Source organism: Symphalangus syndactylus, chromosome 22 (genome assembly GCF_028878055.3).
Source record: "Symphalangus syndactylus isolate Jambi chromosome 22, NHGRI_mSymSyn1-v2.1_pri, whole genome shotgun sequence".
NCBI classification, from domain to species: Eukaryota; Metazoa; Chordata; class Mammalia; order Primates; family Hylobatidae; genus Symphalangus; species Symphalangus syndactylus.
Genome location: NC_072444.2, coordinates 13,074,951 through 13,102,103, shown reverse-complemented (window position 1 = coordinate 13,102,103; position 27,153 = coordinate 13,074,951). Strand labels below are relative to the sequence as shown.

Sequence of the window (27,153 nt, the reverse complement as noted above, 5' to 3'; positions counted from 1 at the left end):
GGGCTAGGGATAATACATGGGCCTTTTCCCTTGGGAAAGGAAAATGTTTAATGTACAGGATTACAAAGTACTAATATTTTAGAAGCTATTCTTAATTAGTTCCTCAGTTTCCATTGTGTTCAGTGTTAATATTTCTTAACCATCTCACATAGGAATTTTAATATTTTCTTAATGTTTAAAATACATTTAAAATAAGCTAATACCAAGAACCAAATGGGATGTGATTTTGCATAATCTCGATTCTAATTCTCTTTAAAAGCGACAAAGCTAGCCACCTTTGAAATGGATGCTAAAGAAACTTTGAAATGTATCCAGAAGCAATAATAATTATCAGCATTTAATATACTTATTCACCTTCCCTTTTAAGAACTGATATGCTACTTTAAAATCCTTACTGTATCTGTATAATATTTTGTTATTTATATATATTACTTTTTTTTTGAGGCAGTCTTGCTCTGTTACTCAGGATGGAGTGCAGTGGCATAATTTTGGCTCACTGCAACCTCTGCCTCCCAGGCTCAAGCAATTCTCATATCTCAGCCTCCAGAGTAACTAGGACTACAGGTGTGTAATTTTGTATTTTTAGTAGAGATGGGGTTTCACCGCATTGGTCAGGCTTGTCTCAAACTCCTGGCCTCAAGTTGATCCGCCTGCCTCAGCCTCCCAAAGTGTTAGGAATATAGGCATGAGCCACCGCGCGTGGCTTTCTGTATTACTTTAATATATGGAAACGCTATAGTAAGTAAGAATAGGATTGATCTTAAAACTGCCCCCCTGCTGGAAGCAGCTTGCAGTCCACTGAAAAGCCAGACAGAGTAGAAGGTCTGGCATGATATATTTTTTTAAATGAATTGACAAAAAATACACAGTTTTTAGGATAAATTATGTTTCCTCAATAATGAAGGATATTTGAACACTGGAAGAATAAATATTGGAGCACAAATTATTTTATATTTTATCCAACTGGAGAAATGTTGCAAAGTGGGAGGTAAATGTTCAAATTGAGAGAAGTTAATAAATGAGGGAGTGTACAATTTGCACTTCAGGATCAACAGATCATTGAAAGATCTTTACATAGGCCAAGCAAGAACAAAGCTAATTTATAGCTTGCTTTTATTGTGTTACCATTGCCAAGCCTAAGGAATATTTCTAAAGGTATTGAGAAGTTTCTTAGATCCGTTTTACTGCATTTCATTTATTAAACCATTGCCTAAATATGTTTTCTGTAAAGACAATTTAATGTTGCTTTTCTTCTAGCGATTGAAATTAGGCTTTTCATTATCCCAATTCATTAATAAATGGGAAAATAACAATTTTTTTCTCAGCCTCATGAACGACTCAAATATTGCTCTCTTTCTTTTTCTCTAGTCCATCTCAAAATACTCAGGAGATATACACGTATTGCAAATTATATAAAATAATTTATGCTCAGATATTCTTCCAATGCTTTTCACCCCAAAATGCAATTTTTGTGCAATTACATAGTTCCAGTATGAATGTTGAGAAAAAGGTTTGATTGTTTTGCCTTCGTGAAAGAGAAACTGTGGCTGTAGGGAGTTAGGCATCTTTAAAGAAGTTGCCAAACGTACATTAGCATCTTTCATGTGAATTTCATTCAGGGGAGGAAAATAGAGAAAGAGAAAAAGTTGGAAAAGGCAAAAAAAAAAAAAAAAAAGAAAATGAACACAGAAAATCTGAGACTAACAGATAAAATAAGATAGTAGACATCCCAAAATATCAGTAATCAACAATGGACTAGTTCCTCCAGTGAAAAGACAGTGAGTGTCAAACTGTGTTTATTTACATACAGGCACACACATGCATTATACACACACGTATTCTTTTTATGAGGCATATCTAAAACATAAGGATACAGAAAGGTTAGAAGTAAAGGCTGAAAATTGATTTCTATGCAATACATAATCAAAAGAAAGCTACACCAGCTATATTAATGCCAGACAAAATAGACTTTAAGACAAAGGGCATTCCTTTATCTGGGAGACGAAGAGGGTCACTATCTAGTGATTAAAAGTTCCATTCACCAGGAAGAGAAAAAAATCATAAGCCTGTATGCACATGATAACTTAGCCTTAAAATGTAGGAAGCGAAAGTGACCAAATTATACAGAAAAATAACACAGCCACCTAATAGTGGGAGAATCTAATAGATCTTTCCTGATAATAGTTAAAACAGACCCCCAGGCCGGGCGCAGTGGCTCACGCTTGTAATCCCAGCACTTTGGGAGGCCGAGGCGGGCGGATCACGAGGTCAGGAGATCGAGACCACGGTGAAACCCCATCTCTACTAAAAATACAAAAAAAAAATACAAAAAAATTAGCCGGGCGTGGTGGCGGGCGCCTGTAGTCCCAGCTACTCGGAAAGGCTGAGGCAGGAGAATGGTGTGAACCCAGGAGGCGGAGCTTGCAGTGAGCCGAGATTGCACCACTGCACTCCAGCCTGGGCGACAGAGCAAGACTTCGTCTCAAAAAAAAAAAAAACAAAAAAAAAACAGACCCCCAAAAAATCAGGATATAGAAGTTGTAAAGCACAGGAGCTGGATATACTGAACATGTTTATAATACTGTACCAAACAGCTGCACAAACACACTCTTTTCAAGCACATGTAGATTTATGAAATTTGATGACACTGAACCAAAAGCAAATCTCAAACTGTCAAAGGATTACTATCACTATGGATAGCCTACTCCAATCAGAGTGAAAATGAGTTAGACATTAAAAAGATAAAAAACTCCCATCTATTGCAATTTGAGAAACATACATCTAAATAATTCATGAGACAGGGAGGGATCATAAGGGAAATTAGAGAGTATTTAGAATCAACTGGCGCAGTTACTCACGTCTTTAATCCCAGCACTTTGGGAGGCTGAGACAGAAGGATTGCTTGAGCCCAGGAGTTCCAGACCAGCCTGGGCAAGGCATTGAGACTCTGTGTGTACAAAAATAAAATAAAATTAGCCAGGTGTGGCCAGGCATGGTGGCTCATGCCTGTAATCCCAGCACTTTGGGAGGGCAAGGTAGGAAGATTGCTTGAGCTCAGGAGTTTGAGACCAGCCTGGGCAACATAGCGAGACCTCATCTCATTTAAAAGAAAAAAAAAAGAAAAAGAAAAAAAGCCAGTCATGGTGGTGCCTGCTACTCAGGAGGCTGAAGTAGGGGTGGGTGGCATGAGCCCAGGAGTTCGAGGCTGCAGTGAGCTCTGATCACACCACTGCACTCCAGCCTGGGTGACAGAGAGACTGTCTCTTTTTTTTTTTTAAGGAGTCTCGTTCTGTCACCCAGGCTGGAGTACAGTGGCACGATCTTGGCTCACTGCAACCTCCGCTTCCCAGGTTCAAGCGATTCTCCCGCCTCAGCCTCCCAAGTAGCTGGGATTACAGGCGCCCACCACCATGCCCGGCTAATTTTTATATTTTTAGTAGAGACAGGGTTTCACCATGTTGGCCATGCTGGTCTTGAACTCCTGACCTCAAGGGATCCGCCCACCTCAGCCTCCCAAAGTGCTGGGATTACAGGCATGAGCCACTGTGCCCTGCCTTCTATTTTAAAAAATAAATAATAAAACATATCAAAACTGTTCAGGTGCTGGGTGTGGTAGCACGTGCCTGTACTCCCAGCTACTTGGGAGGCTGAGGCAGGAGGATCACTTGAGCCCAACTTAGGGAATATAGCAAGACCCCATCTCAAAAAAAAAAAACAAAAACAAAATTAAACGAACTGGTGGAGAACAGCTGAAACGTTACTTAGAAATGGATGTCTTGCTGGGTGTAGTGGCTCATGCCTATAATCCCAGCACTTTGGGAGGTCAAGGGGGGTAGATCTCTTGAGCCCAGGGAGTTTGAGACCAGCTTGAGCAATGTGGCAAAACCCCGTCTCTACTAAAAATACAAGAAATTAGCTGGATGTGGTGGCAGGTGCCTATAGTCCCAGCTACCCAAGAGGCCAAGGCAGGAGGATTGCCTGAACCCTAGAGGTCGAGGCTGCAGTGAGCCAAGATTGTACTACTGCACCTCATTCTGGGCAACAGAGTGAGACTCTTATCTCCAAAAAAAAAAAAAAAAAGACAGTCACACACAACAGCAAGGGGGAACGTCAGGAGCAAGATCTAAGCAAAAAAAGCAAGTTGTGGAAGAATACATATAACATGATAACATTTTTAGAGATACAAATAGATGTGGTAAACTATAAAGAAAAACAAGGGAATGATAAAATTCCAGAAATGACAACTTTGAAGGAGGAAAGGAATCTGACAGAGGGAAAAACCAACCTTCTCGCACCGACGACATCAGAACAATGGCAGTGTTCTAGAATTGGGCATGTTTGTATCATTCTCTTATATCTTGCATTCATTTTATAACCTTTGAATGTGGACAATATTTAATAAAGTTAATTACACTTAAAATAAGTGCACGACCCAGCGTGGTGGCTCACGCCTGTAATCCCAGCACTTTGGGAGGCCCAGGTGGACAGATCACTTGAGGTCAGGAGTTCAAGATCAGCCTAGCCAACATGGTGAAACCCATCCCTACTAAAAATGTAAAAATTAGCTGGGCATGGTGGCCGGCCCCTATAATCCCAGCTACTTTGGAGGCTGAGGCAGGAAAATCACTTGAATCTGAGAGGTGGAGGTTGCAGTGAGCTGAGATCACGCCACTGCACTCCAGCCTGGATGACAGAATGAGACTCCATCTCAAAAAAATACATAAAGTAAGTGTAATTGCTAAATTACAGGATACCTGTTCTTGTATACGTGCAAGAAAAGTATACTTTTTTTGGAGAAAAGGTTGACTTATAATGAGTTCTTAATTAGGTTTCATGATTTAAATTTCCCCTTCTGTTAAAAGTTTTTCTTTTTTTTCCCTCCCATTCCCTTTGCCTTGCTGCTCCTTAATTGTAGGAAAGATTTGAAGCACTCTTCACCATCTATGATGACCAAGTTACTTTCCAGCTGTTTAAAAGCTTTAGAAGAGTCAGAATAAATTTCAGCAAACCTGAAGCGGCAGCAAGAGCGCGAATAGAACTCCACGAAACAGACTTCAATGGGCAGAAGCTAAAGCTATATTTTGCACAGGTATTTCACAGTGCAAAGAACACTGTTCTCTAAACTTGTTTTTCTCCATCCAAAAATATTTTTAGTTCACCATTTTCTATATTATTATAGCAGAGGTGTGTAGAATGAACCATCTCAATCAGCAAATAATACAAAAGTATTTTCCCTTTATTTTATAGATACATAATTTCATGTATTTATTAAGCACATTTACCTCCTAACTTTGTTTTGCTGAGACTAGTAGTTGAAGGAGTTGATTTTTCTGGCAGCTTTGCTCAACTGGGATTCTGCGTGGGTTACGCCCTGACACCCTAGTGTTAGGGAACTAACTTCTCTCCTGTGCATCTAGAATGGCATACATGAAATAAGACATGAAATCCTTGGCAAAACTGAGAAAATGGTCTCTTAAATCATTTCCATAATTCATATGAGGAACCAGGGAAGTCACGGAATTGTACAAAAAGGCTGTCTTCGACTTTGAAATTGCAGAGGACCCTGTAGGGTACCAAGAATTGGCTATGCTTAGTATATTCTAATCCTGCATTGGTGTGACTCTCTGAGAAACCAATTTCTTCTGAGAAGAATGGGCAAAATCAGGAGATTACTTGTGTATTAAGTGCACTGTTTTGTTTTCAAAAAAGCATTTTTTTTCAATCTACCTTTCAAATTAAAAAGGTTTGTTGTCTTGCCTTCCAAGTAAAAACCTAAATGAAAGAGATGTCTTCATGCTTCTTGGTGGAGTGTCTTGAGATGGAGTACAAATAAGTCGATATAACCTAATGTCTTCTAAGACTGGAATTTAGTAGTTACTGTAGTTCATTTCTCTGTTCATCCATTTATTTATTTTTTTATTTTTATTTTTTTATTTTTTGAGATGGGGTCTCACTCTGTCACCCAGGCTGGAGTGCAGTGATGCAATCTCAGCTCACCACAACCTCCGCCTCCCAGGTTCAAGTGATTCTCCTGCCTCAGCCTCCCGAGTAGCTGGGACTACAGACATGTGCCACCACACCTGGCTAATTTTTGTATTTTCAGTAGAGATAGAGTTTTACCATGTTGGCCAGGCTGATCTTGAACTCCTGACCTCAGGTGATCCACCCGCCTCGGCTCCCAAAGTGCCGGGATTACAGGTGTGAGCCACCACACCTGGCCCATCCATTTATTTTTTATTCAGTTAAATAATATGTGTGGCCTACTATGTGTGGCCATGTGCTGTACACTGAGTGGCCAGTGGTGAGCCAGACAGACCCAGTCCCACCCTCTTGGAGATTATAGACTGTTTACAAGAAATAGGCCAAGTGCGGTGGCTCACACCTGTAATCCCAGCACTTTGGGAGGCCGAGGCGGGTGGATCATGAAGTCAGGAGATCGAGACCATCCTGGCTAACACAGTGCAACCCTGTCTCTCCTAAAAATATAAAAACAAAATTGCCGGGTGTGGCGACATGCACCTGTAGTCCCAGCTACTCGGGAGGCTGAGGCAGGAGAATGGCGTGAACCCAGGAGGCAGAGTTTGCAGTGAGCCGAGATTGCACCACTGCGCTCCAGCCTGGGTGACAAAGTGAGACTCCATCTCAAAAAAAAAAAAAAAAAAAAAAAAAAAAAAAAAAAGAAATGTTTAATTTTCTACAAAAACATGGAACAGTCAACATAAAGGTGAAAATGAAGAAAACACAGCCCGGTTTGCAAACTGGCTTTGAGCATCTCACTCCCTGCAGGTGCAGATGTCCAGTGAAGTGCGGGACAAGTCCTATCTCCTGCCGCCCCAGCCTGTCAAGCAGTTCCTCATCTCCCCTCCAGCCTCTCCCCCAGTTGGGTGGAAGCAGAGCGAAGATGCAATGCCTGTTATAAATTATGATTTACTCTGTGCTGTTTCCAAATTGGGACCAGGTAATAAACTTCTATTTTTCGCCTTTTCTTCCCCAAGAAACTTTTGTATTGAAGATCATATTCAGCAACGTGCATTGTGGCAGTGTGGTTAGAGCAGAGGATAAAGTCAAACACACCTGGGTTCACATTCCACCTGTGGCATCTGCTTGCTCTCAGCAAGTTATTTATCCTCCATTTTCTGAGCTTCTGCTTTTCCATCTGTAAAGTAAGGAGAATCATAGGCACCATTCAGTGTGGTTATAAGTACTAAATGAGGGCCAGGTGTGGTGGCCCACGCCTGTAATCCTAGCACTTTGGGAGGCTAGGGTGGGCGGATTGCTTGAGGTCAGGAGTTCGAGACCAACCTGGCCAACATGGTGAAACCCTGTCTCTACTAAAATACAAAAAATTAGCTAGGCATGGTGGCGTACGCCTGTAGTCCCAGCTACTTGGGAGGCTGAGGCAGGAGAATTGCTTGAACCCAAGAGGTGGAAGATGCAGTGAGCCAAGATCGTACCACTGTACTCCAGCCTGGGCAATGAGGCAAGACTCTGTCTCCAAAAAAGTAAAAATAAAAAATTAAGTATTAAATGATATATAGATAATAATAAATGTAACTGTAATTTTTACTACTACAAAGTTTGCTAGTACTTGATAGGCAGTTAGTGAATATTAGGTGCCTTCTCTCCCCAGTCCCACCAAGTATCAGACAAACAACAACTACTTTGAATATATTATAAGGAATTGGTGGTGATACCATCTCACTCCTTCAATATTTTTGTCATTTCTTTTTCATTTCCTTTTTCCTTCTCTTTACTTTCTCTACCTCTCTTCCTTTTAAAATCGTGTAAGAAACCAGTGTGATGCTGGTTCAGACAGTTGTCCACCCAAGACACAGTTATGTCTCTTGTAGGGAATAGAAGAGGCATTTTGAGGAAGAAGTGACTCAGTGCTGTTTTTAGACGTTAGAGCTGTACCTTAGATATCCAAGGTCCTATAATCAAGGGATTGCCTGTGCTGCCTGGATCCTTACAAGTATCTCCCAAACTGAAACCATTATGAAGGTAAAGAGTCACTTGGCTGGGTGCGGTGGCTCACACCTGTAATCCCAGCACTTTGGGAGGCCAAAACAGGCAGATCACCTGGTGTCGGGAAGTTTGAGACCAGCCTGGCCAACATGAAAACCCCGTCTCTACTAAAAATACGAAAAAAAATTAGCCAGGCATGGTAGCGGGCACCTGTAGTCCCAGCTACTCGGGAGGCTGAGGCAGGAGAATGGCGTGAACCCGGGAGGCAGAGCTTGCAGTGAGCCAAGATTGCACCACTGCACTCCAGCCTGGGTGACAGAGCAAGACTCCGTCTCAAAAAAAAAAAAAAGACCCCATTTCGACTAAAAATACAAAAATTAGCTTGGCATGGTGGCACACGCCTGTAGTCCCAACTACTTGGGAGGCTGAGGCAGGAGAATCGCTTGAACCCGGGAGGCGGAGGTTGCAGTGGGCTGAGATCGTACCACTGTACTCCAGCCTGGCCGACAGAGCGAGACTCCATCTCAAATAAATAAATTAATTAATTAAACAGATTCACTCATGTTATTCATAAAACAATAATTAGCATTTGCATTTTAACTCCCAAGACCTCGGTATTGAAACAACATTTTATACGAGCCTTAAAGTATCAAATCTTTAACACCAAAACAAGATAAAATACTCTGACATAGGATTTAAAGATTTAAAAAACAAGAATCACCCATTAAAATAGGAGTAGAACAAAAAGTTGCAAGAGGCAAAAGAGTTCTTTTTTTCTGGAAGTGATGCTTTTGTCATGGTTATTTTGTTTGCCTCTGCAGGAGAGAAATACGAACTTCACGCGGGAACAGAGTCGACACCCAGCGTGGTGGTTCATGTCTGTGAAAGTGAAACTGAAGAGGAAGAAGAAACAAAAAACCCCAAACAGAAAATTGCCCAGACGAGGCGCCCCGACCCTCCGACGGCAGCATTGAATGAGCCCCACACCTTCGATTGCACGCTGTGAGGTCCTTGGTTGTGGTGCGAGGCGCCTGCCCTGGTGGGCTCCGGCCATGGTGATCTGTGCCCGCGGCCGATGCGTTGCTGCGAACAGCATAGGTGAGACTCTGCAGAGTGAGGTATAGGTCTTCTCACCACGCCTGTACTGCAGACACGGTCGTGTAGAGTAACAGCTGATTTGACCTGTCCCAGATTTTAAGTAATATTCCAAAAGGGACTTTACACTAAAGGAGAAGCCCCCAAGTTTTAAATAGTAACAAATTAGGAAAACAGCTTCCCTCCCCTCCAGCCACGTAAGTCCTCCTGATTCCGTATCACGTGAGACACCAAAAACTGGCACTATAGTCACACCCAGTACAGTACCATTTTTATGAATTTAAAAATAGTCTTATAATTTTAATTGTTTGTGGATATTTTTCTACTGGTATAAACAGCTTCTAATTAATAAATCGATCAAAGGTTGTTACTCAGTATACATGAAATTTTTTGCAGGAAAAGAAACCTGAAATACAGAATAATTCGTAGAAATCATGGTTCTCAAGTATTTGTTCGATTAGCTTTGGGGAAGAAATGCCAAATCTACTTTGAGGATCAGTCTTACGACACAGATCCACCCACATGTTGCTCTTATCTGGAATTTGGGACAAAGCAATGCACAGGCCCTCATTCCTGACGTGGCGCCCTCCAGACATGGCTGCCTAGGAAGGACAGCCACTTTAGAAGTGGGACGTATCACCAGTAAGCTTGAATGATTAGGATCGCAGGTGGCTACTGCATTCTGCCGTTCGTGACCGTGTTCTAGCCTGTAACCACCCAACTACCTTCATTCACCAGTTTTTATCCTTCACCTTTTCCAGTATTGTGTTAACCACTAGTTCTTGAGTTTTTTGGCTATGATCTGTACATTTATTTATGTCATTCATAGACTTTCAACTAGAAAAGGTAATGATAAGGTTTTCTGAAGACCATTTATAAATTGTCCATTTAACCATTTTTCAGCTTGCTTTGAAACAAAAGTCACACCTACTATTTTTCTATGAATTAGGGAATGAGGGGGAGATCATTCAGTTTTACTTTTCTTTTTGTTGAAATTTTGTACCCAGATTGCAGTTGGCACTTTTCCTAAAACAGAATTGTTTCTCACTTAGGTGTCAAAATGTACATTTGAACTTCCCTAAGAAGCAGCAGGATCTTTTTAACTTTTTCTGGTCTGTTTAGACTTTGAAGTCCCTTCTGTAGAAAAGTCTCATAACTGAGAAGGCTTTGCTTTGGGCCGGGTAGGTCTGCTGGTCTCCACTCACTGTGCTGTTTCCTTTGTGTGGCACACTTGGGAAGCTCCGGGGCACGTGAAGGAGCTGCACACGTGAGAACTAATGAACCAAGGCGGCTGCCACCATGAAGCAACAAAACGCAGGCATTCAACCATGACATCTGCATAGTGTTAGTACCATGTCATGTGGTTTCATTCTCACTACGGTAAAATTTATTTCTGAGCACTTAAACCGTGTTGCATACCCCTAATTTTTTGTTTCTGTATCTTCCTTGCCCTCAAATACTCTGAGGTGATAAACCGTTCCATTTGTAGCCAACTACCACTGCTAGGCTTCAATGTAAATTCAGTTGAAATTTGCAATTCTATCAGCAATTTAATGTATTGAATTCAGATCATCATTTGTCATTTTAACCGACAACCACCTAATAAATTTACTCTGCAGTTCTGAACTCAGCATTGTACCCATTTTTTATTGCAAGATGGACCCTGTATGTCAGGAGACATGTATTATCAACAATTGGGAATTTTTTGAATTTCCTTTTAGGTAATATTGATTCACTGTAATTTTCTAAGTGATCAAAACCCATGAGATTTTGTTATTTGGCTTGGCTTTCATTCTCTGCCTGCCAATTAAAGAATATTCTATTCCTAACACATAAAACATTTTACAGTCGAGCAGTGCAAATTACAGTGCTTTTCTATTTTTTTTGAGAGCCTTGAATAAATTGAAGAAAACTTTAAACCAAAATTAGAGAGGAGTCACTTAAACTTTTCTGAATGGAAAATATTAATATTTTCATTTTTCTAGTATAATAAAATGAATTTTTTTTAAAAAGCTACTAAGTACCCATCATCAACTTTTTCCATATTGTGAAATGAACCAGGATCTTAACAGGTACTATCACCTCTGTCCTTTTTTGGCTGTTTGATATCTAGTTCATGTAACAAATTTACAAGACATAAGTCTCATGGTTTTTTTTTTCTTTTAATAGGCTTTTCTGCAACTTTTTTGAAATTGAGTTATTACTTGGATTTAACCCTGATAGGCCAGCTATGGTGGCTCACACCGTAATCCCAGCACTTTGGGAGGCCGAGGTGGGTGGATCCACCTGAGGTCAGGAGTTCAAGACCAGCCTGACCAACACGGTGAAATCCCGTCTCTACTTAAGAAATATAAAATTAGCCTGGCATGGTGGCACATGCCTGTAATCCCAGCTACTTGGGAGGCTGAGGCAGGAGAATTGCCTGAACCCGGGAGACGGAGGTTGCGGTGAGCCGAGATCACGCCCTTGCACTCCAGCCTGGGCAACAAGAACGAAACTCCATCTCAAAAAAAAAGATTTAACCCTGATAGTGTAGTAGTCATGTTTTCTTTAGAAATCATAACCTCTTCATGGGAATCAAACTATGTAGAAAATTGTGAGGCAAGATAATGGTGCTTTGTGTTGGGAAAAAAACATTTGTGAAGGATTAGAAAACTGTCACACTTAACAAAGATAGTCACAGAACCTACACTGCATTGGCTCTTAGGTTCTAGATTTTTGTAGCACATGCACCTGATGAAACCAAAGATAAAGCCATGTAAAAAGGGTACTAGTTAGCGTCTCTGAGGTTTAAGGTACTAAGAGGCAGAAATGGATAGGAACAGTTCCATTGCCTTCCAGAACTAAAACTCAGCTGGAAAGCAAATTAGTCTGTTCACATTCTGCTTCTTCAAAATGTTATACTCAAAAACATACCAGTAATTAAGAGCCAAAAAAAGCTTCAAGGAACTTTTAAGTTCAACATAAAGGTTTAAATAAAATATTTTTTATTTTTTATTTTTATTTATTTATTTATTTTGAGACAGAGTCTCACTCTGTTGCCCAGGCTGGAGTGCGGCCGCGTGATCTCGGCTCCCTGCAAGCTCCGCCTCCCAGGTTCACCCCATTCTCCTGCCTCAGCCTCCCAAGTAGCTGGGACTACAGGCACCCGCTCCCATGCCTGGCTAATTTTTTGTATTTTTTTTTTTTTTTTTTAGTAGAGACGGGGTTTCACCATGTTAGCCAGGATGGTCTCGATCTCTTGACCTAGTGATCTGCCTTCCTCGGCCTCCCAAAGTGCTGGGATTACAGGCGTGAGCCACCGCGCCTGGCCTTAAATAAAATATTGTAGTTATTTATGGTGTGTTTGAATTGAAGAGATATCAGGAGATAGAGGTGAAGTGCAGTACTTTCATTCTTTAAGAATATAGTCTTTAGCCAGGTGCAGTGGTGCGTGCCTGTAGTCTCAGCTATTTGAGAGGCTGAGATGAGAGGATCACTTGAGTTCAGGAGTTCAAGACCAGCCTGGGCAAAACAGCAAGTCCCTGGCTCAAAAAAAAAAAAAAAAGTTTCCCATTCATATTAACTCCATCTTTTAAAAATGTCATGATTACGAAGTGAAAAGATTTGGCATTCTTAAAGGCTCAATCACAGAGGTGAAAGTGACCTTGGAAATCATATACTCTATCCCCATGTTACATAGATTAGAAAAACTGAGATTATCACACTGACTTAGGCATCCCCAGCAAGGCAACCCAGGGACTAGAACTGGCAATCCCAACTCCTGGGCTAGGGCTTTCTCTACCTTTTTTTGCATTGGCCTCTTAAAGAGGCAATGAATGCTAATTCCTGGCATCAGAAAAAAAAAAAAAAACAAACAAGGCATGACGTGGGAGGATTCTTTTTTCCCTGATGGGAAACAGTGAATAAGAAAAATCTAATCATCGGATGGAAGAGGTGACTTAATAATTTTAGTTAATGAATTTGATGTCCCATGTTTTGTGGTTTTGTTATCATTGAACCATTGGGGTTGGAATCTGCCTAAATAATTGTATCTTGGTAGCCAGCAATTATGTTGGTATTTTATGTGGGCTTTCCCAGATTTTCATATTAATGAAATGATTAATAGTCGTACTTAAGAGGTAACTCTGCTGAAGCAGAATGAGATCTAATATGTTGTGGAAACTTTAAGAGTTTGCAGTGGAATGATACTCTCACTCCATGCTTGTAAAATTGAGTTCTATTAAAGATGGAACTGCTATGACTGACCTATTCAAGGCTTCATATTTTTATACAGACTATTTCACAGACCATGGATTTATTTTAAAAGGGAAAGTCTCACACATAATTAAGCAATGGAAGATGTACTCAATCCTGTGGTGCATCAGGCCCTCTGTCTACCGGGTTTCTCCCCTTTCTGCAGAGCTGTGGACCTCGTACGTACCAAACAGGTGAACTTGGTCCATCTTTCCTTCTTCCTTTTTTTGCACATTTGCATTTGTATCTTCCTGTACTAAAAGAAACAAATTATTTATAATTGGGGTGACCATGTAAAGGAACAAAAGATGGGGCAATAGTTGCTTCCTAGCTGGAGCTGTAAGTCTATGTTACAGAAACTCACTATTTAAAAAGTTTTAAAAGATTTATGAACCTTATCCTACAATTCGCTAAATACTTATTTGTCTTTTAAACTCCCCTCAGTGTATGGATCATCTTCGTCAGAATGCCATTGTTTCATTGCGAATCGGGAAAATGTTAATCATGTGGAGACTGTTTTCTTATTACCAAATGTACAATCCATAAGACAACTGAAAGCAACAACTACTGGGTTCACTGACAAAGATTATAAAAATCATCACGTTCAAAGTAGAGTTTTTAGCCAAGGTCAAGAACTAACCTGGGGCTGAGTCAGCGTCTCTACCCACTTAAATAACAGTGTAAAGATCTTTCACTAAATTTGTTATGTGGTCTGTCTGGATGTAAACCTATATATTTCCTTTTGAAACAGAATCATATCCTGCAGACTCTTGGCACTCCTGCATAGCTTTGACCGAATGTTCACTCTCATTGTAATGGAAGATTTCTATCTATGCAGATAATATATGTTTTTAAATATTGTTTTCTGTTTAGTCCCCAATCTTTCTAACTCAAATTGGGGACTGAGGAGAGAGAAAGGTGGTTACCCTTGTTATCGTGCCATATTCTTCCTGCTGCTTTTCAACCCCACGTGAGTGTTGATTGACGGTTCTGCTATAATGTGCGTGCCCTTCAAGTTTCAGAAAACTTTCCCAATCATTTCACTTCAATCTTAATTGAACCCAAGAGTCAAAGTTATTATTTTCTCCGAACGTGTTTGTGATCTTCTGTTATATTTTGGGGCATGTTACTTTTATGGTACTATAAGCTGTAGTGCATACTCTTTGTATTGCAAAAAACTAGTCAGTAATTTATGTACATGTATTCCACATTTTAGTGTGCTTGAAGTGACAATCCATAGTTTGTAGTAGTTTGTTATTTGTCAACTTTAACTACCCTGTGTTTTAAGGACATTTAAACATTCCTTGTCCTATCAAGGTGACAAAAGCAGAATGTAATTTTTTTTGGAAGCTTTGTGATTACCTGTAACAAGTTCTGTTTTTAAAATGAATACAAATAAAGTTAGTAACTATTTTTAAATCAGTCCATTGAATTGAGTTTTTTTGTGTGTAGTATTTTCAATACGCATCACTTACATTTAGCTAATAAGACAGAGAAGTGCAATATCATGTTCGTTCTTTCACAAGAGTCCTGTTGAACATTAATGCCGTGCAGTGCTAGAGTTCAAGGTGGTGAGTCACTGTTCACTCTGTAAATAACCACTGCACTTTCAGCACTTCCCCAAGAAACCTTTTACCCTGGTTTCCCCTTTTGTTAAAAATGATTTATTCCTGGTAAAGACTTACTTTTTGTCTTGGTTAAAAAAAAAAAAAAAAAAATCTCCAAAATGTGGAACTATAAATGACAGTAGAGGTTATCTAGTGCAGTGGGATTTTGAATACTTATTTTTAAGCCATAGGACTCTGCTCTTTGTTCAAATGAAATCTTACACAAAGCCAATATAAAACTATTACAAAAAAGAAAGGTAAACAAAGCTGCTCCTTTTCAAGGGGCTGGGGGAGGAATGGGGACCTGAGTTCCAACCCCTGTGGGAGCTCAGCAGAACAGACCCAGACACACCCCTCTATTGCCCCTGCCTCCCTCCACTTCCTCCTCCATCGCCACCGCACGCCCAACACACCTTTACAAGAAAGTGGCCCCAGAGGCATTGCCAAATGCACACATCTGGATGGTCATGGACCTGGGACTAGAACCCATTTCTTGACATTCTTTCTACCACACTGCACTACTTTGTTACACCAAAATCTAATTTTTCTGGATAAATGTATTTGGATTCAAAGGTTCTTGATATTGTTTTGTTTTTGAGACAAGGTCTTGCTCTGTCGCCTAGGCTGGAGTGCAGTGGCATGAACACAGTTCACTGCAGCCCCAACCTCCCACCTCAGTCTCCGAAGTAGCTAGGACCACAAGTGTGCACCACCACACCCGGCTAATTTTTGTATTTTCTGTGGAGACAGGGTTAACCTATGTTGCCCAGGCTGGTCTCTAACTCCTGATCTCAGGCGGTCCACCTGCCTTGGCCTCCCAAAGTGCTGAGATTACAGGCATGAGCCACCGCACCTGGCCTTCTTTGTTTTTAAAAAACTGAAGTTGAGTCACTGGGGACGTTTCCACTTTGATGTTTTCCCAAGCTGTGTTCTGTGGGGCTGCCTCCAGGGGGCGCCATGCTTCCAGGTTCCTGGGGCCTTGCACTCCTGCTTCAACTCCCCTATTATTTGCTGTACCTAAAGGTCCTAGCATGTTTTCACTTGAGCTGAGGATTCCTTGGCTAAAACAGAAAATTGGAAAACCACTGCAAATAACCTAGGGCAAAACACACACACACACAAATTTGTTTTTTGAGATCAAGTTTCAATCTGTTGCCTAGGCTAGGGTGCAGTGGCGCAGTCTCACCTCACTGCAACCTCTGCCTCCCGGGTTCAAGCAATTCTCCTGCCTCAGCCTCTCGAGTAGCTAGGACTGCAGGCGCACGCCATCATGCCTGGCTAATTTTTGTATTTTTAGTAGAAACAAGTTTCACCATGTTGGCCAGGCTGGTCTCGAACTCCTGACCTCAGGTGATCCATCCACCTCGGCCTCCCAAAGTGCTGGGATTACAGGCACGAGCCACCGCACCCAGCCAAAACCAAAATTTTTAATGCAGAATAGGAAATACAAGAATCAAGATTTAAGTAATTTACCTAATAGACTGGCTTCAAGTTAAATGCATACACTGTATGTATCAGATGTATCAGAGTCCTATTATCACTGAGAAGTATGTTTAAAGGGCAGGAGTGAGCAACCACTATGTTCCTGCCCTCAATGAACACATTAAAATGTGGTTCTAATCTAGAAGAAGAAAAGATTAAAATTCTTGGACACATAGGAAAGATCTCATCTTGCCAAGCTTCCCCAGGTCTTATGAGATATAGCAAGTATAAATACAAGCGACTTGTAGATTAGATATTTCAGTAAGGTATTTCAAAGTATGTTACTTGGGAAAAGTTTGTGGTCCAAAATGTTTGGAAAAGTTAAATGCTGAAAGTTAAAAGTTAAAGACCTAAATCTAGAATGTAAAATTACTAATAGAACAAATTGTGGGAGAATATCATTGTGACCTAGAAGCAGGGAGAGACTTCATAAAACTTTAAAAGCATAAGCTATAAGGTCAGAATTCTAATTGGTTACATAAAAATCAATGATTCATGCTCAATGAAGAATGCCATGAAAATGTTCACAATACGGAGAAGTATTTGCAGTCTTGATGTGACCGGAAAGGGCCCTGATCCAGACCCCTACAGGGCGTTTTTAGATCTCATGCAAGAAAGAATTCGGAATGAGCCCACAGAGTAGAGTGAAAGCAAGTTTATTTTATTTATTTTTATTTTTTTGAGACTGAGTTTCGCTCTTGTTGCCGAGGCTGGAGTGCAATGGTGTGATCTTGGCTCACTGCAACCTCCGCCTCCCGGGTTCAAGCGATTCTCCTGCCTCAGCCCCCCCGAATAGCTAGGATTACAGGCATGCGCCACCACGCCTGGCTAATTTTGTATTTTTAGTAGAGACGGGGTTTCTCCATGTTGGTCAGGCTGGTCTTGAACTCCGGACCTCAGGTGATCCACCCGCCTCAGCCTCCCAAAGTGCTGGGATTACAGGCGTGAGCCACCATGCCCAGCTGAGTAAAAGCAAGTTTATTAAGAAAGTAAAGGAATGGGCTGGGCATGGTGGGTCACACCTGTAATCCCAGAACTTTGGGAAGCTGAGGCAGGTGGATCATTTGAGGTCAGGAGTTCGAGACCAGCCTGGCTAACATGATGAAACTCCGTCTCTACTAAAAATACAAAAATTAGCCAGGCGTGGTGGTGCGCACCTGTAGTCCCAGCTACTTGGGAGGCTGAGACAGGAGAATCGCTTGAACCCAGGAGGCGGATGTTGCAGTGAGCTGAGATTGTGCCACTGCACTCCAGCCTGGATGACAGAGTGAAACTGTGTCTCAAGAAAAAAAAAAAGAAAGTAAAGGAGTGAAAGAATAGATACTCCATAAACAGAGTAGGGCGTTCCCAAAAGCACAAGGGGGAACGTGCCTGCCTAAGATACAATGCTTGCTTATATATAAGATAAAGCAAAAATCATGGCAGAGATGTGCTCTACTACAAAGGTTTGTGACAAAGGACTGTTAATCTTTGTGTAATTGCTGTCTTCCACAAGCATCTATGTTATTATCTTTAAAGTGAAACATATTCTTAAACTAAAAATGCTTTTGTTCTTAAGATATTGGGACATCAGGACATTTCCTGGGTCTATTATTTCCCATTAACATTAACATTATTAACTTGTTCCCTTAACTGTAAATATCCTGTGACTAAGTACTCCTAACCTCCTAGGAATGCAGCCCAGTAGGTCTCAGCCTCATTTTACTGAGCCCCTATTAAAGATGGAGTCACCCTGGTTTGAACACCTCTGACACTAACACAGGGGAAATAACTATAAAATGCAAAGAGATTTTGCAAATTGACGAGGAAAAGCAGCCCAATAGAAAAACAGGCTAAAGGATATGAAAAGTAATTGACACAAAAGGAAAACAATGAGCCTATGAAGAAATATTAAAACCCAGTAATCAGATAAAGTGCAAATTAAAATGACAAGATGCCATTTATACCTATTGGATTCTCAAAAATGTAAAAGCAATTAATGCCAAGTATAGCCAGAGGGAGCGGATATAGGAAATCTGACGTATAACTGGTGGAAGTATAGACTAGTTTAGTCATTCTGAAGAACAAACTGGCAGTCCTTGGTCATCTAAATAAGAACAAAATTTCTGTCTCTGCAGTTCTGCTCCTGGAGATAGATGAGACACAGAGAGAGATGTCCCAAGAATATCCCAATGGGATTCTCACACAGGGCCATAAAGAGGTATGTTGAGGATGTTCATTGCACCATTACTTATGGAGACAAACTAGTGTTTGCAACTGGAACATGAACACTATGGAGAACCATGCAGCAAGAGTAGCTATATACACAGCCACATGGATATATCCTGAAAACAGCTGAGTGCCAAAAGGAGTAAGATGTATCTAACATTTGCATTATGTGAAGTACCACACAAAGACAGTAATGCACTTTGCAAGAATACATACAAATAAAAAGATACACATTAAACATATACCTCCAAACATAAGAGGCATCTTGCACAGATCAAGGACAATGTGCAAGATAATTGCACATTGATCAAGGATAATTGCAAGATAACTGATTAAGGATAATTGAGAAGTCTGATTTACTATGAGACTTTGTATCCCCTTTTGATAGACTTTAAATGGTTAATAGATTCTTTTTTACTTTACTACATTATGTAGATGAAGATTCTTTATTAAATGTACTCCCATATGGATGGAAAAAAATACACTGTATCGTTCATTCTTCTCTGAGCTACAAATGAAGAGCATTGTAGGTGGTTTAACTCTAGATTCACCATTTCTTTTTGGTTCAAAGAAGTAATCAGGTTAATTTGCGGCCGGGTGCTATCTTTCTTCAATATCTTTTGAATAATTGAGATCTTTGATGGGAAATTATACAGTATTCTGTCCTGAGAGATTTGACCAGGCTGCTTCCCCCAAAGGAGGAAATTAAACCAAAAATGATTTCTCAGAAATCGACTGAGTGAGCCCTATGAATGAAAGAAAGATCTTTTATGGACCAAATGGACTAGACTCCTCTGACTTATTTCCTTGATAACTTCAGTTACTTGGCAGGCTATTTATTCTATCCCATTAGATATTTCTAACAACTGTTGGAAAGTCTAGGATGGAGATTTGTCTCCTTTGCAAATGAGAAGCAGCCCTTGGGCATCCTGCTAATCCTAGATACTGTGTACTAATGACTTCTATTGTGAAAGGGCACAGAGCTGCCCTCCTGCTCAGTTCCTGTCTCCAGATGTCTCCAATTACATGAATTGAACACTTTAAGGTGTGTTTTCCTGGACAGAAGTTAACTAGTTGTTCATGCTAGAGAAAAAGGAGACAGTTAAACTGCAGGTTTAATAAAAATCCATTAAGGGGTGTATTAGTTATCTATTGCTGCACAACACATTATCCCAAAATTTAGCAGCCTAAAACAAGAAAACATTATCTCACAGTTTCTGAGGATCAGGAATCTGGGAGTGGCTAAGCTGGAGAGTGGTGGCTCAGGGTCTCTCAGAGGTTACCATCAAGTCATCAGCAAGGCTGTGATAAGGACAGGAGGCAGAGAAATTCTAGGCTGAAAAGGACAGGGACCCTGGCAAAGCTCCACCCTCAAGCCTGGAACCATGGCCCAAAGTGAGAACATCCTTGTTTTCCCATTCAAACGTGGCCCTTTCCAAAACCACCCCTGGCCCACCCAATCCCCATCTTGTACTCATAAAAAACCCAGGCTTCACTGGCAGAGAGCAGAGAAGGGGAGAAGAGAAGAAGCAGCCGGATGTCAGAAAGAAGCAGCTTGACTTCAGAGGGACAGCTCGACAGTGGGACTTTGGAGAAAAGTCCGACTGGAGATGGCCAGACTTCAGGGGAAGACCACCTCCCGGCTCCATCCCCTTTCCAGCTTCCCTTCCCTCTGAGAGCCACTTCTGTCAGCAATAAAATCCCCCGCATTTACTATCCTTCAATTAGTTCACGTGACCTAATTTTTTTCTGGATGCCAGACAAGAGCTTGGGATGCAGAAGGCTGCCTCACTGACCCTTTGCCCTCGCTGGTGGAAGGCAACCACCTCACGTGAAAAGGCAGAGAGAGGGCCCACTGAGCTATTTAACACTTAAGCCATCTGTGAACGGCAAAAGCTAAAAGAGTGTTCACTGTAGGCCGGGGGCGGTGGCTCACGCCTGTAATCCCAGCACTTTGGGAGGCTGAGGCAGGCAGATCACGAGGTCAAGAGTTCGAGACCATCCTGGCCAACATGGTGAAACCCCATCTCCACTAAAAATACAAAAATTAGCCGGGCGTGGTGGCGTGCGCTTGTAATCTCAGCTACTCAGGAGGCTGAGGTAGGAGAATCGCTTGAACCCAGGAGGCAGAGGTTGCAGCGAGCAGAGATCGCACCACTGCACTCCAGCCTGGCAACAGAGCAAGACTTTGTCTCAAAATAAATTAAATAAATAAATAAATAAATAACTTTTAAAAAGAGTGTTCACTATAACACTCCTCCAGTCTCTTGTGGGGGCGGCGGGTCACAGGTACTCCCCTCTAGATGCTGCCATGGGAGTTTTGCTCCTACCAGTCCCCAAAAGCACTCGCCCCGGCTCCTGCACCTGTTCACCTGTGCTTCCCGTCCCACGAAGGGTTGAGAGCTGCGGGATAAGTGAGGCACCCCTGTTGCAAAGGCTCACAAAGGGGTCAAGGGAAATTTCCGGTTTCAGCTGGATAGTCTGCTTCCCTGCTGACTCACATGACAGTTGGCAGGAGGCTTCAGTTCCTCGCCACAGGGGCCTCTCCAGAACCCGCTCACAGCACATGGATGCTGGCTTCCCCCGAGAGAGTGATCAGAGACAGAGAAAGAGAGAGAGCCCAAGATGAAGTCTTTTTATAACCTAATCTCAGAAATGACAGACCATCACTTCCGCCATATGGTATTGGTCATAGACCAACCTGGTACAATGTAGTAGGAGAAAAAGGGGGCTAAAGTAGAGAGGAAAATGTATAGCTCTAAATGCTTCTGTTAAGAGCTTAGAAGGGCATAGGGTAAGGACTGTTTCTTCATCTCTCAGCTGTCTTTGTCTCTACCTCTCTTTGCGTGTGCACCAAATTCCTTCTTACTGCAAAAAGGACGTCCCCTCGCAGCAGAGAACATGGTAGCCAACAACTCAGGTGGAAAGAGAGCTTCTTTCTATGATTCCATACTGCAGTGGGATTCTCATTGGTCAGACTGGGTTGCCTGCCCATCCCTGAGGCCAGATGGGCGAGGCCTTTACCCAAGAAAGGGAAATGAAAGCAGGGCAGACAAAAATAAAATAGCTATCACAGTGAACTTCAATCACAGTCAACTGCAATATCCCAACGAATTTTATAAAGACCAAAAGGGGAGAGTATTTTATTCATTGGTGAATTAGTCCGAGTTTAGAGACCTAATAAGTAAGCATTGATTTTTATCTGGTCTTCATTTTGTTCACCACTCAATTCTGATTCCAGGCAAGATACGAGAAGTAAATTTTAAGCATGTTTGATAAATGTACCCAAAGTAAGTTCTGGTATAGAGAGTTTCAGACAGAGAGCTTTTATGATATTTACCACAGAGCTTCCTTATGATCTTGATGTTGAATGTGAAACACCATTATCCCAGTCTTCCACGTCATAATAAGAGACATATCATACATGCCAGTATACATAAAGAACGGTATTTTATCATTACTCTAAATTTTTAATAGGGTTAGCCACTTATATTTTGGTTTTGTGACATTTCCCTATTTAAGCACCTAAAGATCCAAGAAAGGAAATAATTTCATAACATGTTTTTATTTAGATTTTCTGACTTTATAAATAAAAGATGCCGGGCGCAGTGGCTCACATCTGTAATCCCCACACTGGGATTACAGGTCTGAGCCACGACGCCCAGCCTGGCTTCTTCATTTTTCTTGTTTTTCTCCCATCAGAATGCGTGCTTCATCAGAGCAGGAATTGTCATCTCTTTTATTCATCGCTGGCACATAGCAGGCTGCTGGTAAATATTCACTGAACGAATGAATTATAGAAGAGGAAACTCATGTCCAGAGAGGTTAGGAGACCTGCCTGAAGTCACACAGCAAGTAAACGGAGTAGCCATTAGATTGCGTCTTCCCTCAGTGTGTGTTTTGTCTGCTCTCACTCTGGGATTCCTAGGGTGACTGTGATAGTAGGGTAGACCAACGAGGTACCAGGGGAGGAGAACTCAGCAGTGCAGATAGCTGCGAACGGGCTGACTGCCCCCAGGAGAGCACAGGTTCCTTGCCAAGGTGAGGAGGAGTGGCTTCCGCTGATGGCAGAAGGACTTAAATTAATTTACAGCTTCCTATTTTCATTCTGAGAATAGAAGTTTTTCCCTTGCGATTACCAACAAATGGTTTGTGCTAACGTACATTCCTAAAAATGTAGCATAAAAAATGAGGAAGCTGTCAGGTAATGACCTGGGCTGGCTGTTTAAAGGCACACTCATGATTATCAGACTTACCGTGGAACCAGATGAGGCCTCAGAGACAAGGCCGTCCAACCCGTCATTTCACAGATGAGAAAACAGAGGCCCGGGGAGATCAGGTGGCTCGCAGAGAGATTAGACCCCTGACTCCACTCCACACCCATCACTCTCTTGTCTTCTCATCCTCCATCGCCAGATGCTCCTAGAGGTAAGATGGGAATTAGACCACATGCAGGACAGCAGCATGTGGGAAAGGGCACTGGTCCTCCTCTGCACTTCACGTCCACCCAGTGCATGTCCCTCTGGGAACAGCCACGTGACACACTGCACTACGAGCCCTATAGGTCATTTAGAACCTTGGCCTGTGTCTTGTGGCCTTTGCTGCTCCCTCTACTCTCTGCCTACTTAGTTGAGAGACAGGGAATTGTTTCAAAATCAATTGGCCTAGGTATGTTTGCCTCCTGTCTCTCTCGCTCTCTCACTCTCTCCCTCTCTCTCTCTGTCTCTCTCTCCCTCTCTCTCCCTCTCTCTCTCTCTCTCTGTACTAGATTAAACAATGTGGACTTGGGTTTCTCTGGACTCATGATTCTCTGTGCTTCGTCTCCTCCCCTGAAATTGCATTCTAATCCCACATGACATTTGGCTGGTTTCCCCAGCAACCATCTCAAAAGCCATAAACAGCAGATTAAGGCTTTGAGGAGAGACATGAAAGACTGGACATGCCTGGCCAGGAGATGAGAACACAGCCGCTCAAAGGCTAGTTTGTAGTTACATCTTCTGCTAATAAGAAAAGGAAGGATAACTGGTTGTCTCTGAGTATTTTCCACGTGGAAGCAGTCGTTTTTTGTTATTTTAAAATCCCCCAGCACCTGAGACTCCATATGGTAACATCCGAAACTGGAGTGGTTTGCTGGGTAATTTTTTTTTTTTTTTTGACATGGAGTCTCACTCTGTCACCCAGGCTGGAGTGCAGCAGTGCGATCTCAGCTCACTGCAACCTCTGCCTCCTGGGTTCAAGTGATTCTCCTGCCTCAGCCTCCCGAGTAGCTGGGATCACAGGTGTGTGCCACCACGCCCAGCTATTTTTTTTTTTTTTTTTTGTATTTTTAGTAGAGACAGGGTTTTGCCATGTTGGTCAGGCTGGTCTCGAACTCCTGACCTCAGGTGATCCTCCCACCTTGGCCTCCCAAAGTGCTGGGATGTTGGGTAATTGTATAAGCAATTTTCATTGACTAATAAAACTGATTTATATATAAACATCCTCTATATTTTAAAAATGAAAAATCACCAAATCACCACACTTTTTTTTTATATTCCATTAAATTCCTTTCAAAATCCTTTTTTTTCCCTTTCTCCTTTTTTTTTTTTTTCTTTTTTTGGAGAAAGGGTCTAGCTCTGTCACTCAGGCTGGAGTGCAGTGATGCGATCTCAGCTCACTGCAGTCTCTACCTCCCAGGCCCAAGTGACCTTCCTACCTCAGCCTCCCAAGCAGCTGGGACTATAGCCATGCACCACCATGGCCGGCTAATTTTTAAAATTTGTTTTGTAGAGATGGGACCTTGCCATGTTGTCCAGGTTAGTCTTGAACTCCTGGACTCAAGTGATCCTCCTGCCTCAGCCACCCAAAGTTCTGGGATTACAGGTGTGTGCCACCGCCCCCAGTCTGTTGCTTTCCTTAATTGCAAGGGGAAACCCTCCATGGCTTTCCCCAGTCCTTGGAATAAAATCCTTACTCTCACCTGTAAGACCTCGCATCTGATCTCTGCCAGCCTCTGACCTCATTCTGTCCTCTCCCTGAAACCACCTCTGGCTTTGGTTGCTATACTGGCCTTAGGATCTTTGCAGAAACCAACCTTCTGCTTCCGCCACCCTATTCCACCCTGCTCCCTTCTAGAGTGCTCCCCGGCCCCAGCTCCAGCCCCTCCTCACCTGCCTGCTTGTCCTTTGGGTCTCAGTTCCCTTGTCCTCCCCTGGCAGATGGGTTTCTGTGGGAGCCCCTGCCCTCCCACCCATAATTATCAATGACACCATATTATTATTTCCTTTAGAACTTTTCAGATGGTCTCACTATTTTGTTACCATCTTTTGTGCTTGGGTCATCTGTCCCTCCAACCCCAGCCCCACTGGAAGGTGAGGTCTACAGGACAGGGAGGGCCCACCACTGATCATTTTCTGAGAAAAGGACCCCACCTCGCAAAGTGCCTGGCCTGTAGTGAACACTCTGTGGCACTCACTGAGTGAATATGCTGAGCGATGAAGAGCCTTTTCATGCTTCTGCCTCCTGGGCTTGGCTGGTGTGTCTGACCCTGGTTATGGGAGGGCTGATGCAAGGAAGAGCTCCCTTCCCAAACTCCCGACTGTCGGTGTGCACAAACTCATTCTGACAGGGCAGGTGTCCTATGGCTTAGCCAGCCTGGATTAAGGGACAAAGCAGAAGGTGGGCTTGAGCCATAGATAACAGAAGGCTGAAGACTACCAAACCCCACAGAGAAGGACCTATCTAAGACATCAAAGTCCCCCTTCCCAGCTCCTGCCACTTGGCATAATCATTCTCCCACTTACCTGGCACTTCACAAGTGTGATCTCATTTCTAATCCTCACCACAACTATACTGAAGTACCTTCTCTTCATTTTACAGAAAGAAACAGTCTCAGAAACTACTCCCATCTTGCGAGTAATAAGCAGTGGAGCCAGGATTTGAACCTGAGACCATGCACTGAGGGCTCTTGCCCCCACAAACAAACCTGGAAAAGCTTCCAGAAGCATCCTGAAGTGGCCCGCCCAGTGCCATTTACTGTAGAACTCAGGCCTCAGGGCCAGAGCAGGCTTCCACTCGACTCCTCTCCCCACATCGTGGCCTCTCCCTGTTACCAGGTCTGCCTCCCCCACCACAGGGAAGCTCTTGAAGCCATGGATTAGCACCATGCTCCTTAAAGACCATACTCAAGTGTCTCAAGTCTTTGATGAGAAAGTAGAATTACAGGATTCTACTCTCAATCAATATTTGTTAATACCACCTTGCAGCTGGGCATGGTGGCTCATGCCTGTAATTCCAGCACTTTGGGAGGCCAAGGTGGGAGGATCGCTAGAGCCCAGGAGTTACAGGCTGCAGTGAGCCGAAGTTCTGCCACTGCACTCCAGCTGGGGCGGGAGAGCAAGACCCAGTCTCCATAAAATAAAATGGGTTGGGAGTGGTGGCTCATCCAGCACTTTGAGAGGCCAAGGCTGGTGGATCACTTGAAGTCAAGAGTTCAAGACCATCCTGGCCAACATGGTGAAACCCTGTCTCTACCAAAATAAATAAATAAATAAATATATATATATATATATATATATATATATACACACACATACACACACAAAAAAAATTAGCCAGGTGTGGTGGCATGTGCCTGTAATCCCAGCTACTCGGGAGGCTAAGGCAAGAGAATCGCTTGAACCAAGAGGCAGAGGTTGCTGTAAGCCGAGATTGTGCCACCGCACTCCAGCCTGGGCTACAGAGTGAGATCCTGTCTCAAAGATAAATAAATAAATAAATACTACCTTGGAGTTTCCTATAAAAATACATGTTTTTTTCCTATAAAAATCTTAGTTCTTAGCTGAGGAGAGTTTGAAAGCATCTCACAGGCACTGAGCGGCAAGGCAGTCGGCCCAGATGCAATCACTTTCTGGAAATCAATTGAAAACAGAACCGGGAAACCAGCCTCCACTCCTGATTCTGCTACTAACCTGCTATAAGACTTTGTGCTCACCTCTGCTTCCTGGGTCTCAGCTTCCCTGTTTCTGAAAGAAGAGATCCCCTCTCCGAGGTCTCTTCCCGCTTTCTACAAATATTGATTGAGTGCCTGCTGCCTGCCAGGGATATCGCCCTGGGCTCCTGGGATACAGCTGGAAGCCCGACAGCCTGGGGAGGAAGGAGCCTTTGATCCTACAGCGGCCGAGTTCTTGAGGCTTGCCAGCTGCCAAGCCTGTTTCCTCCCGGTCTAACGTTCTGTGGTTGTCTGAATCCCCACCTGCCCCCCAAAACCTTCAATCAGATTAGCGCCGTGATCCTTTAAAGACCCTACTCAAAGTGCCTGGAGCTCACCTGGGTGTTTTTGTGAGGCCCCTTCCCTCTCTTTCCCCTCGGAGGAGTCCGACCTGGAAGCCTCCTGCTGGACTTCTCTACTGGACTGATGCCCGGGAGTGCCAGAGCCAGTCCCAAAAAGGACCCAGGAGCGGGGACACCACGGGGAGGCGCCGCCACTCCAGCGTGCGGGACCCTGGCACCCCCGGCGCGGCCCCCGGCCTCCCCGGGATTACCTGCACGGGGCGGGGGCGGGGCCGGGGGCGGGACGCCC

General features: G+C 42.8%; 1 protein-coding gene and 1 long non-coding RNA gene across 5 annotated transcripts in view; one reads left to right on the top strand and one right to left on the bottom strand.

Moving 5' to 3' along the window:
- Positions 1 to 14,718, top strand: part of RCAN3 (RCAN family member 3) — a 35,928-nt gene extending 21,210 nt beyond the window's left edge. For 3 of the 4 annotated variants that reach the window (XM_063631620.1, XM_055261898.1, XM_055261897.1), the window contains exons 3-5: positions 4,916 to 5,089; positions 6,787 to 6,958; positions 8,787 to 14,718. In XM_063631620.1, coding sequence (XP_063487690.1) covers positions 4,916 to 5,089; positions 6,787 to 6,958; positions 8,787 to 8,971 — 531 coding nt within the window. In that variant the 3' untranslated portion in view covers positions 8,972 to 14,718. The remainder of the gene's footprint in view (positions 1 to 4,915; positions 5,090 to 6,786; positions 6,959 to 8,786) is intronic. The other variant, XM_055261899.1, reaches the window with a different exon arrangement.
- LOC129472356 (uncharacterized) lies at positions 12,948 to 27,107 on the bottom strand. The gene is made up of 3 exons (XR_008653892.1): positions 26,901 to 27,107; positions 22,850 to 23,015; positions 12,948 to 13,552 (listed from the first exon to the last, which is right to left on the bottom strand). It is a non-coding gene; the product is annotated as an uncharacterized lncRNA (long non-coding RNA).
- Positions 27,108 to 27,153: the final 46 nt, after the last annotated feature.